The sequence below is a fragment of the Centruroides sculpturatus genome, unplaced genomic scaffold (assembly GCF_000671375.1).
Source record: "Centruroides sculpturatus isolate CEXI.00-Female unplaced genomic scaffold, Cexi_2.0 scaffold210, whole genome shotgun sequence".
Lineage (NCBI taxonomy): Eukaryota > Metazoa > Arthropoda > Arachnida > Scorpiones > Buthidae > Centruroides > Centruroides sculpturatus.
The window spans coordinates 485705-498709 of record NW_019384341.1 but is presented as its reverse complement, the minus strand read 5'-3'; the positions used below and the strand labels follow the sequence as shown (position 1 = coordinate 498709).

Below are 13005 nucleotides of genomic sequence, written 5' to 3'. Positions count from 1 at the left end.
TAACTTATATCTAAACTAACTAAAACAAAATTTATTAATAATATATATTTGTGTTAATTTTTTAATTTATAAATAAAATAATTTATAAATTACTTCAATTCATTTTTTAAATTTAATACTTCTAATGTTAATTCCTAAAAACTACAGGTTTTCTTTCTTATATCTCGTATTCATATGATTTTTGGAGTTAAATTTAAATTTAAAAATCGGATTAAATAAAAATTAAACCATTTAAATAAATTTAGGTCGAATAATTTAAAATCTTTCTATATAAAATTAAGCTAATGCTTTTAAGAATCTTAATAATTCAAAATAAGTTATAAATATCTTAAACGTGGCAAATAGTGTAGTGCTTAAATTTATTTAGGCAGATTGATATCATTTCTGTACATATCTATAGTAGAATCTTAATTCCAACTTTTAAATTAGATTAGCCCATAACAATATACAAAATTTATTTGAAAATTATATTTATGTTATAATTTATATACAGTTTAATGTTATCTGATCTATTTATACAGTGTTATATTACTTGATACTATAAGCTATATAACTTAAGCAGCCATATTGTTAACGTAAATATCAATAGTATGTTGTATTTTAATGGATTAATTGCTTGTAAAGTCAATTATTTATTATTTAATTTATATGTTCTTCTTTATATACTTATTTAAACTATACATATACGTATTTAAATAAGCTTCGAAAAAATTCCTTACGTATACTTTTCCTTATGAAAAATAAATAAAGCAACTAGTTTTGTAGGTTTACTTTACTTCATTTGCATAGATGAAACAAAAGATATATAAAGGAAAGGAACTAGTTTAAACAGGTTATTCACAGTAGGGGATTAAACGAGTTTATTGTATTAAATAGATACTACAATGAATCTTATTTCGAGTGAGTTATGTTCTTTTGATTCAAACAGTTACCAGGTATTTTTTATAACTATTTTCTTATGAGCTTTTTAAGTATAAGTTCTACAAGGTTATTCGGTAAGATATATGCGTGTTTATCATTTAATAAGTATGAATTTCCATACATCAATGTGCTAATATTATGTTAAATACATCATTATAGAATATCATATTAAACAAACATGTCTAAATTTTGTAGAACGTAATAAATTATTTGGATAGCAATAATTTATTTAAATATATTACCATTAAAGTAAGTATTTAAAATAAAATAAGTCTTGCATTTTTTACAACATTTCTGTATTACAAAGTTCAAGACATGGAAATAATTTGTATCGTTCTTGAAAGCGATAGTAGTGATTTTACTCTGACTCAATTGCAGTGTAAGAACTTCTGTTATATTGTGGCAAGCACCGTGTGTGTCCTGTTGATAAAAGGTGTCGTTCTGCACCAATTCATTCATTCGTGTTGATGACGTCACCGAAATACGTAACTTCATACTTCATTCAGATGACATTTTTTATCGAATGGTGACACCGGCTGCGGAGAGAAAAGTGAACAGATCCATCATCGAAACACAAATATCTCATAAATAGCGTGAAAAGTGAAGCTTAAATACTTCTTTCCTTCAGTTTTTGTTAGCAAAATATAAATTATAATCACGCTCAGAAAGCTTAAATCCCTAATTTCATTTTCGCAATAATGCTTATAAGCAGTTTTATTAGCCTACTAATTTTTTAATCTATGTTTATTTTATCGCTCTTAAAATGCCAGATAAAATCAATATAAGATTAGATTTTTACCATAATTGTATAAAATAAGCCCAGAATGTATAGGTTTAATAATTAATTATATTGTTTCTTTGTAAAATTTTAAATTTACTCTCAAGACTAATTTCACAATTGAGTTTATCAACTCAATTGTGAAATTAGTCTTCAGTTGATTGATCGAGTTTTTAATTACAATAAATATGACAAAAATTAAATCCCTTACATTAATCAAGCATTAAAAAATGCATATAAGAATATTGAAATTAGGAATTAACCGATTCAAAATGATAGATGTAAATTCATAGCTTTACAAACTGTTGCATCAGGCCAAAATAATCATTTTCAATTTATAGTCTATAAGACTTAGATAAAGAACTGAAAATATTCTAAAAAAATATTATTTTAATAATAAAATATAAAATTATGTATATATACATCTTAATTAATATTAAGCAATATTATAATTTAAGTATTAATATGTTTTTGTGTAATAAAATAATTAAAAAAAACTTGCTTAAACAATTGAAGCGTTTTTTTATGGAGCAGAAAATATGAAAATAAAAAATAAATATAGGCCCTATATATTGTTTTTGAATTTCCGCAGTTTTGCACTAAGTCCTACTATATTTAAATTTAGATCACTTCTTGTGCATAAAAATCAAATTTATTTTTAGTATAAAGTATACTAAAGGTTATTCTAAAAATGACTATGGTTCTATTAAAGTTTATGATATCTAAATATCCAAACTTTGCAGAAATTAATTATAGTAATATTAAAAATTGTTTTTACTTCATTAAATATAACTATTATAATATATTTTTGAGACATTTCTATGAGAAGAGAAACAAATTTGTGATAATGTGTCATTATGAAAATATTAAGCTATATTAAAAAATAAATTTAATGTTAATGATAATCGTTATCAAAAATTTCCTTTTACACTAGCATGTCCAGTAGTTGATTAATATAGATAGCTATTCTAGTAAATAATTGTATAATTAAAATAGACAAGTGCTCTTAATTAAATATGCATTTGTCTAAATAGAGGGATTTTTATCTGTTCCCATTTATAATTTCTGCACACGTCGACAAATGCTTAGATTCTATTTATTTTTTTATAGAAGAATAATCTATTATAACGATATTGATATATAAGATAGGTTTTATATGATTAATTTTTCGTTAGTTCTTTGTTTAAATCAGGGCTGTGGAGTCGCGTAAAAATCTACCGACTCCAATTCCGACTCCGACTCCGACTCCGTTTCATATACATAACAAGTTGGTAAGTAAAAGGGAGTCGGAGTCGGCGGATTTTTTGACGACTCCGACTCCGACTCCGACTCCGACTCCACAGCCCTGGTTTAAATTTAATTATATGCTAAGATTTCTGAAGCAAATAAAGAAGAAAGACAAATCAATGTACTTAATCTGCAATAATATTCATTGTATAAAGGAAATATAAGGTTAAAGTCCATCTCTTGATATCTAACCTGATGATCCCTTGATGATCCTCAATCCTTAACTAAGATTTTGAACAAAGTACTCATAAAATTGTATTTAAAATTATAATAAAATAAATACAGACTTCTATTTAATTTGAATATATTAATTTTATCATAAATATTATCAAATGCTTCTTATCTAAAATAATTTTGTTATTTTTCTGTGTAGACAGACATTTAAAAATGTTAGAAGTAAGAAGCGTTCAAAAAGAAAATGTTTTCTCAAACTCTAAAGATTATTTATTTCTTTTCAATCGAATATTTTTTTAAATTAAAGGAAATATTTCATGTTGTCGTTTTATCGATAACAAAAAACGATATTTTTTGAGAAGGATGGTAGACAAATAATGGTCAGTCGGACGAATCAGACATAGGTCTATTCCTGCTTGCTTTGACGTAAACATGTCGTCATTGACAAGAAAATGACCTTTCCTGTCAGAGAAAATGACGATGACCGAGCATTCACTGACCAACAATTTTGTGTTGATGTTACAGGAAACTTGAACCTGAAAATGGCGTTATGTCATAACACGAGTTTTCTGAACTATGACAAGAAAAATCATGAAATATTGCAATTCGAAAGTTAATACTACTGTAACAGTAATTTTTTCACTTATTAATTACAAAACACAGTTTTAAACCTAAAAAAAATAATTTTGAAACGCATAGTTTAGAAAATACCAAACTCTAATAATCAGTTCAATAGGCCTACTTTCTGAAGAGATTTTTAACTCGATATTTAAAAATTATATATCAATTTATATGGTAATTGAATAGTTAGATTTCTCTTTAATTACATAGATCTAATGGAAATATCTTTAAAATACTTTAGTAAGTTGATTATATTGACAATTAGGCGTACTTACAGAGCTTCTGTAAGTTTTTTATTAGATTTCGGAATGTAAAAATTAATAAATTCAGTCAGAATATTGAAATTTTTATTACTTTATCTGTAAAATAGGCCTATAAATAATAATACAATTCAATTTATTTAACAAGTAAATATATTTTACAGAAAAAAATAATAAAACAGTTAAATCCATTTTATCCATTCAGGATTTTCGTAGAATAATACCTTCAGAATTATGTAAGTAATGTATATTGAGGTTATCCCTATTTATAACGAAGGGAAAACAGGGGAAAGAAGGAGAAGAAGAAAAAAAAAGCATAGCAGAGAAAATATCGATCAAAACGGCGCCATACCGATAATCCGTCTTCAGCTCCGACCCTATTAGTTTTCTACAGTAGCACTTGCAACCATTTTCTAATTCACGCAAAGAAAAAATTTCCTCCTCTTTTTTTAGGACACTCTGATCCACAAAATCACCTTTGGAGAGTTCAGAGGATCACTGTGGGTCAGGTATACAAGTCCAATCCATCTAACGATTGTAGAAGAGGAGTGCTAGGCCTCTAAGATTGGAAAAGAAAAGAAAAAAATCACATTCCTGTTACCAAAAAGGGAGCGAACTGAGGAGAGATAGGATAATGCATTAACGATTAGCTTCCCTTAAATCAATAAAAGGAACAAAGACTATTTTTTCCCAACTGATCGATGACTTTATCCAACCGGAAATATTTGGCAAAGAATAATATAAATAGGAGAAACCAAAATATAATTAAAGTTACTTGTTGCCTTAATATAATAGTCTATCTCTAGAGTAAGAAGATTTAACGGACCGAAGTGTAAGGTGGATTTCCGCAAACTGTACCCAAAGAAGGCACAATACTGGCGCCAGTAAGTCTGGTAGCCATAATACTTTTGGCCAATCGGAGGTAAGCAATGGACACCAAGAGGCCGGCTACTCATTCAAGTGATTGGTTGTAAAAATGAAAGGCCGCTATTTGCTCTCCACCATAAATCATATTCACTTGAAGGAAATACATTATAATTCTCAATTCAATATAGACAAAAGAGCTTTTAATAATTATGAATCCATTTCATTTATAATCGTCTTTTATAATCGATATTAAACTCTTAAAGAGTGTCAGCGATATATCGTGATTGAGGGTTTTTTTTTAAACAGACATTTACACTTAAGAGACAAATTAAATGCATTACGTAAACGAATATTAACAGACTAAATTTGGTAAGAAATTAATAGGGAAGGATTTATTATATTATATTGTATTTATTATCGACTTTTAAAATAAGTTTTAATCTGAAAAATATTTAAATTTTACAATTAATATTTCTAAAAATATCATAGATATAATATTTTTGCATATAATGATCTATTAATAAGAGAACACTCGTTTTATTGTTATTTTTACCTATATTGCTATTTTATATTACTGATGTTTTGTTATTTTATCGTTTTCTTCGGTGGGGCTACCATTAACCATTATGGCATTGGAAATTTAATTATGCGATAAAGAATAAACAATAAAATTCCTCATATTAGTAGCAGGAAAATGAATCAACTCCATCAGCATTAAACGAAAATTGAGTAACAAGTATACAGTAAAATGTATTTTTTATATTCTATGGGAAGTTAATATTAATTATTTTTATTATTTAAATATATTTTTGTTATATTTTATTCAAAAAATTTAAAGGATACTTTATACTTTAAAATATTTCACTTTTTTTGAATTTTTTCCCATACTTTAATAGAGCAATTTAAAATTAGATAAAGTCTTGATCAGTAAAGAGGAAAAAAAAACTAAATTATCGTCAGGAAAATTCATATAGATCTAAGTTTTAGACAATATTAATCAATTTTTTAAGCTGTAAATCAATATCATGTAAGGAAGTTCAATTTATCTTACGTTGAAGTAAATTTAATGTTTATTTTTTTTATTAAAAAAGAAATTTAAAGAAAATTTAATTATTAAATTACTTAACAATTCAATGACTTATAGGTTTATCAATAATTTAGTTAATGTAAATTTATTATATAATTTTTAAATAATTTATTTAAAAGAAAATTAAGAATCGATGAAAAGTTAGATTTTTTTTTTTAATTTAAAAAAAAATTTAAATAATTTTTCGACAACCAATTTAATCTGATACATTTTATTAATTATTATATTTGGTGAAGCTTAACCAAGAAGAAGGTTGTTGCAAATTTATTTGATTAGGTCCTATAATCTTAAATCAAAATTTCAGGGGATGCGATGCAATTTTTTAAATATTATAATCTTACAACGCAGATGACTTAAGAGATAAGATGGAAATGTCGATAATATGGAAGTAATAAATTGTATATTAAATGTCTTTAAATCTCCAGTCGACAATTAATTTGCAAAAAAAAACTCAAAAAGAAGATCCTAATCCCGTAAAGATATAGAAATTAAAAGGGAAGGGGATAAAAGTAGGAAAAAGTTTGAAAGAACGTTTAAGTAGAAATCGACTAAAACCTCATTTATAACAGTAATTTGTGACAAAAATTCACTAAATAAACACACTGTCGTAAGAATAAAGTTGAAAATGAATATTTTAAATATATAATTTGTGGATAAAGTAAGGTTGGCAAAAATCATTTTCTTGCGAACTCTCTATGGCAAAGAGCGGTTCCATTATTTATAGCTGACGTCGCACTACGCACGTGACACAAGCGACTGGCTGCAGAGTGAGTAAGTGCTGAGGATTTCATTCACTTAGTCCAATGTAATTTGTCTTATTGCTAACTCGCCTTTAAGCTAACTGGAAACTAGTAGCCAAATATGCATCTCCCGTTTTTTCCCTTTATTATCACCTTTCATAAGGAAAATTGAAACTCTGACATATAATTATTAAATGATTTTTATTTACTGAAATTTATCATCTCTCAAGGCGGAAAAGATAAACAGGTAGGTTGCTAAAAGATGAATTAGCGTATTAAGAATTTAATTTCTGTTACACTACATAAAATGAATCTGTTTCATTTATATGGTATAAGATAAAATATGCGAATTGAATTATACTTTCAGACAGCAATATCACGTGTTAATCAATATATTTTTCCATTAAACTTTTCTTATTTTTTTGAAGTGTAACTTTCTTGTAAGCTGCATTTTTGTAATCAATTTTCGATAGATTGATCGAAAGCAAAACTTTTTTTTAAAGTTTGAGATGTCAATTATAAGTTTCAGCTTCTAATTACAATTAATTAATTAATTAATATTGATTATTAATTTGTAATCTAGGCGATGTTAAGGTAATAAATATTCTTTACAACGTTTAAGTTATAAAGTTGTCTGATAACTATCCTATATAAATTAACGGAGGAAAAGCTTGGTTACTCGTAGGAAAATATTATAAATAATGCAACAAGTTAAAGAAAACTGAAATTTTAACTTATCAGCACCTATTATATCAACAGGCAAAGATCGAAAATTAATTCCTTCGTGTTAACAAATCGTTCATATCCGGTTTCCAGCCCAGAACAAGAACTGTCTACACGTAATAAAGCTAGCAGCGAAACTTAAAACTTAATTTACGTAGAAAATGCAAATTACAGGTAAGAGTGGGCAATCCCAACAGCTTCACATAAAGCATAACAAACTGTTTACCTGGTACGTTGTTTATCAAGCAACCAGCTGTTTACAACACATTGATTAACGAGGCGCCCAAAATGAGGAACAACGTCATTTATCAAAGTTAGCTGTACAAAGCCGCATTGCTAACGATATACACCATTCCCCGGGCTATGGCATACCATTTGTATAACGTCACATATGACGTCATTGTTTTCAATGATGTCCATCCGAAAGTTTTATATTAAATATTCTTTAAGAAGGAAAAACGTCCTGAAGTATTTAAGTAGCAATACGAAGTTGTGAATAGACTTATGTCTTGTTTAAACTTACGTTAAATTTATCGTTTTCTTACGTAACAATAAAAATGATTTTTCTTTTTTTGATAGATTTGATGGTTAAGAAGATTTTGCGACTTTCTAGGAGATGCTACACCGATTAACTGTCCGAATTTCGTTGCGTGCAGAACGTTTTTAAAATGTAAACATTCAACTATAGTGTGTACCAATAGATTGCTAGCAACATGATCATTGGCTGCTCTATTACTAACAGACTTGCCAAATAGGCCACTCCCGCAACATTGGAACCAGGAACACTTAAGATGTCAATTCTATAACGAAGAAAATGTTTAACTAACCCAATAATCATTATTTCTTTCTAAATTTTGCTGTAAAAATATAATCTGATCTATTTATACAGTGTTATATTACTTGATACTATAAGCTATATAACTTAAGCAGCCATNAGAAAAATAACTTATTTGTTTTGTAACTCTAATCTTATAAATCAGATTTAAAATAAAGTTTTATTTAAAATGCAAAAAACGAGTTTTTAAAATGTGTGTTTATTTTAAAAAATAGAAATAAATTTATTTAAAACATAACACGTCCAACTTAACACATTTAAATTTAAAATTTTATTCATTTTTTTCTAACCTGGATATGACTAAATTTACATAGATTCAAACTTACGACTATTAAAAGTTTGGAATATGACACAGAAGAATTTTTGTATTTTTTTTATTGTTTCTTTTTTAAAGATTTCTTAAGAATATAGCCTATACATCTTAAGGTATAGTTGGAATTTTATATCCTTTTCTATTGCGTTTGTGGATTATAATTATGTTATCGGACAAATCAAGGAAAAAATAAACTTTTAAAGTTTAATATAATATAATTTGTATTATATAATAGTCTTCCTATGTATAAGCAAGGAAGAGTGATAAACGTATGCAGAGGGTCGTGATGTGATAGATTATTGAAGGCGAACCGCGTCTTGCACCTGAAAACTTTAATGGAAACACCAAAAATCAATCGCGACAAAGGAATAAAAGAACTATAAAAAAATAAATGGTTCTTTCTATGCACTCCCAGCTGTCGAGAACACGAGGTTAAGATAGAATTCACTTGAAGAAAATAAAACGTGATCAGTTCCGTAGACAAACAGCGAACTGATCCGACAGCCAGCAACCGTCGAGTGTTGGTGCTACAATATTGATTATCTCCTCAACGTTCTAACGTTATTTATCTTGGCCCCGGAGTGTGCAATGTCACTCTTTCCAGTGCTTTCTACCCGATGTGACGTCATACTGCGACCGAATTGATGGTCCCCATAGTATATTCCCTACGCGAGTGACTGAACTTGGTCGTTCTGTTACCCTCAACGCACTGGGTCGAGATTTGTTTGTCAAATCGTTTTGACGTGATATGCAAATTTCTTTAGTATCATTCTTCGGAAAAGAATAATAACAATGTTGAAAAACTTTCATATTTTGAAACATCGTGCTCCGAAACCTTCCGTAGGAAATGACTACTCGCTTGATTTCTCTCAAAGTTATTCAGATTTATCAGTTCTATAACAGATGCTAAAGTTTTCTACGCATATTAATATGACGAAAATCTTCGTTAAATACCAAAAAAAAAATTTAATTAGATACATTGGTAAATGCGTTACAAACTACTGCAGGAAGATATTTTTTTTATTTAATTTTGATGAATTGAAAGTACTTGATAGAATATCTCTTCAAATTAGGGTGCCAAAAGTTTTCGTAACACAATATACAATAATGATGAGACCTTTGATATATCTTTGAGTTAACCGACTATCAAATGACAAAGAGTTGCCGATTTAACTGACAAAATCGGAAGTCAATTTGTTAGTCAAATTTTTGGTATCAATTTCAAAACTTAGCGATTGGTCTGTAGTAAGAGAGAAACCATTCTTCCCAGTCAAACCTAAGCCAAAATGTAAATATAAATTCTATACCAATCGGGTGCTTAAATTTAGTTTAAAAAGGCTATCAGATTTCAACTTTTTTCTTTATTTGCTTATATCCGATAGATATCAAGGCTACTAAATCCGTTTTAACTTACCAGCGTGTTAAATACGATACCAAGTGTTTAGTCGAGCAACGAGAATAATGTTTACAGATGTCCGGGAAGTCAAGCGTCACCTGGCTGTTGTAAACAGCTCGTCAACAACTCCTACTGGGGGTGGGTTGTCGCTACAAAAGCAAACAGGTGCCAGATCTTTTTGAAGGACCAGCCACCAAGAAGAAGTAGGAGGAGATACGGTGACCCGTAGGGGGGAAATGTAGGGGTAATACGTTTGCATAGACTCCGTCAACCAGTGAGATGAGAAGGTCGACCTACGATGCAAACGTTGGTCATTCAAGATCTACGATTGGATGAAGTTGTATCACGTGATCGCTATTTTCGCTGAATATCATTAGGGGGCCGGACGATAGGTTAAGTCCCGTACAAAGTAGTGATCACAAATCATTTTGCTTTCGCACCATACCCTTCATTATGAGCACACATTTCAGTCATTTTTCGACAACTAATTGGTCGGGATATAGCGGACCTCGTGATCACCATCATCACCACTACTATGGGGGAAGTTGCATTAACTATGCCGAGTCCAACCATTATACGTCTCCATCACCACAATCTCACGTTCCCGTTCATCCTTATCCCAGTAGGTGTCCCAACTATATCCGACTCGATTCGGTCGGAGGACATCAAAAGGAATATCGGACTACCTACGATAACAACGCGATCGAAACATACGATCACAACATTCAAGCAAACTATGAAGTATCAAGTCCCGGAGTACCGTCCACCACAGAGTGTCCACCCGATAGAGATAAACAATATCCGTGTCCAATTCAACAACAATACGACGCTCATTCATGTGTAGTGCCTCAAAACCAACAACAACATCAAGGTTCAGTAACTGCTTATGATACCCACCCACATCAACCGAGTCCATCCGAAACGACTACAACCGAAAAACCGATATTCTATTCATGGATGAAATCTTATGCAGGTGAGATAGTTCTGCTTTATACTTACAGCTGTTTAAATTGGCGGGTCAATGTTCAGTTCGCAAAAAAACGCGTCACGTGAAACCAATACTCGCTCCTCATTGGAGAGTTTCGTTGCCTTTTTTCCCTTCCATGTCTTTTCAATTCGATGCCTTTACTGCGCAACACAATTCAGATCACGTGTTAAAAACATTGCTAAACGCATCTTAAATCTTTAATGTTGAGAATAATTAACATCTGTTCGTCTTTTATTCCTAAATTTATTATTTAAATACTATAAATACTTTAGTAAGTTGATTATATTGACAATTAGGCGTACTTACAGAGCTTCTGTAAGTTTTTTATTAGATTTCGGAATGTAAAAATTAATAAATTCAGTCAGAATATTGAAATTTTTATTACTTTATCTGTAAAATAGGCCTATAAATAATAATACAATTCAATTTATTTAACAAGTAAATATATTTTACAGAAAAAAATAATAAAACAGTTAAATCCATTTTATCCATTCAGGATTTTCGTAGAATAATACCTTCAGAATTATGTAAGTAATGTATATTGAGGTNTTGTTAGTTAAATTAAGATAAAATAAATTGATAAGTAAATGATCATTGACGCTTCGTTTCTCCTATCAACCTAAGCATTTTAAAGCATAAAAATAGCTTGAAACTTATTATATAATGTTAAAAACAGATCAAAAATAAAAATTAAATAAAAAATTTTATAATTTAATTATTAATAATATGTAAATGTAAACATAGAAATGAAAATAATCGATATAAAATATGTCCTTACAAATTAAATGAAGATCGATGTAAAATAAAATATAGAAATTTGCACGGATTTATTTTTATATAAAGTTTTTTAATACAAGATAAAATTTTTAAATGAATCTACGTATTTTTAACATATTTTATTCTGTAGATTCGGGTCAAGCCCAGAAAAGAACACGTCAAACGTATACTCGGTATCAAACGTTGGAACTGGAGAAAGAATTTCATTTTAATCATTACTTGACTCGAAGGAGAAGAATAGAAATTGCTCATTCATTAGGGCTAACCGAACGACAGATAAAAATTTGGTTTCAGAATCGGAGAATGAAAGCTAAAAAAGAAAACAAATTCCAACCGAACCAATCTCTACAAGAGAAAAGAGTAATAAGCGAAATCGAAGAAATACCTGGAGTTGGTAGTTGAGAATAAAAACGGAATAATTCACAAGACAAGAAACAGGGATTTAGACAATGAGCTTTGATTACATTTTTCACGATAACATCTTATGAAAGCTGCACCAGTAGTCCACTAAATCATACACAGGAAGTTCTGGAATCCTTTTTAAAGTTGGCAATCGAAACCATTCAAACAGAGAAAAAGAAGAATAAAAGGTACCGTTTTACAGCATTGTGGAAATGGAATGACCAAGAAACTTCCTGTGCACCCTTCAGTGTGAGTAATCTATACCACCCCTTTGCTTTCTGTGCCTTTAACTAGATTTATGACCGATCGTGTGAGACTGTTTACGGAATGACAGTTTTACGATCCCCCGTTCTTAGAAGAACTGAGAGCACTTTTAACTAGTAAGGTTGACAGTTGTAGGACAGCTGACCCTACGGTTACCAAAACACGACAAGAGAGAATGGGACATTTATTAATTTTAATGCCGCGTGTTGGTAAGAAACGTCACTCCACGGAACGATGGTCTGCCTAAGACACCTTAAAATTAAATGTCAGACTCGTTTCCAGTGGGATGTCGGCCTGAATTATCAGTAGGCCGAAGTTTACGTGACTCGAGTAAGGATATTCTCTTCTTTCTTGTTATCCATAGAAAAGAAGAGTTTCTCTTATAAATCTGCAATAATTATCACCTCGCGAATAAAAGCAATGAGTGCAAAATCAAGATGTTTACGTATAAATTGGTGTGATAAAGAATCTTCCAACTAAATATATGATCTCAGTTCAGAACAGCTTGCGAGAACTGACAAAGGCATAAATCATCCAACGGTTATTTGGATTTAATATGTTGCATGTGCAAA

General features: G+C 29.5%; 1 protein-coding gene across 1 annotated transcript; it reads left to right on the top strand.

The window, feature by feature from the left end:
- The first annotated feature begins 9615 nt into the window (after positions 1-9615).
- LOC111634445 (homeotic protein antennapedia-like) lies at positions 9616-12495 on the top strand. The gene is made up of 2 exons (XM_023379217.1): positions 9616-10975; positions 11898-12495. Exons 1-2 carry the CDS (start codon positions 10456-10458, stop codon positions 12167-12169), a joined length of 792 nt encoding a protein of 263 aa, XP_023234985.1. The 5' UTR covers positions 9616-10455; the 3' UTR covers positions 12170-12495.
- Positions 12496-13005: the final 510 nt, after the last annotated feature.

Coding starts and splice junctions, on each gene's coding strand:
- LOC111634445 (XM_023379217.1), top strand. CDS start 10,456: ATGAGCACACATTTCAGTCATTTTTCGACAACTAATTGGTCGGGATAT. Junction 10,976..11,897: donor ATGGATGAAATCTTATGCAG/GTGAGATAGTTC, acceptor TTTATTCTGTAG/ATTCGGGTCAAGCCCAGAAA.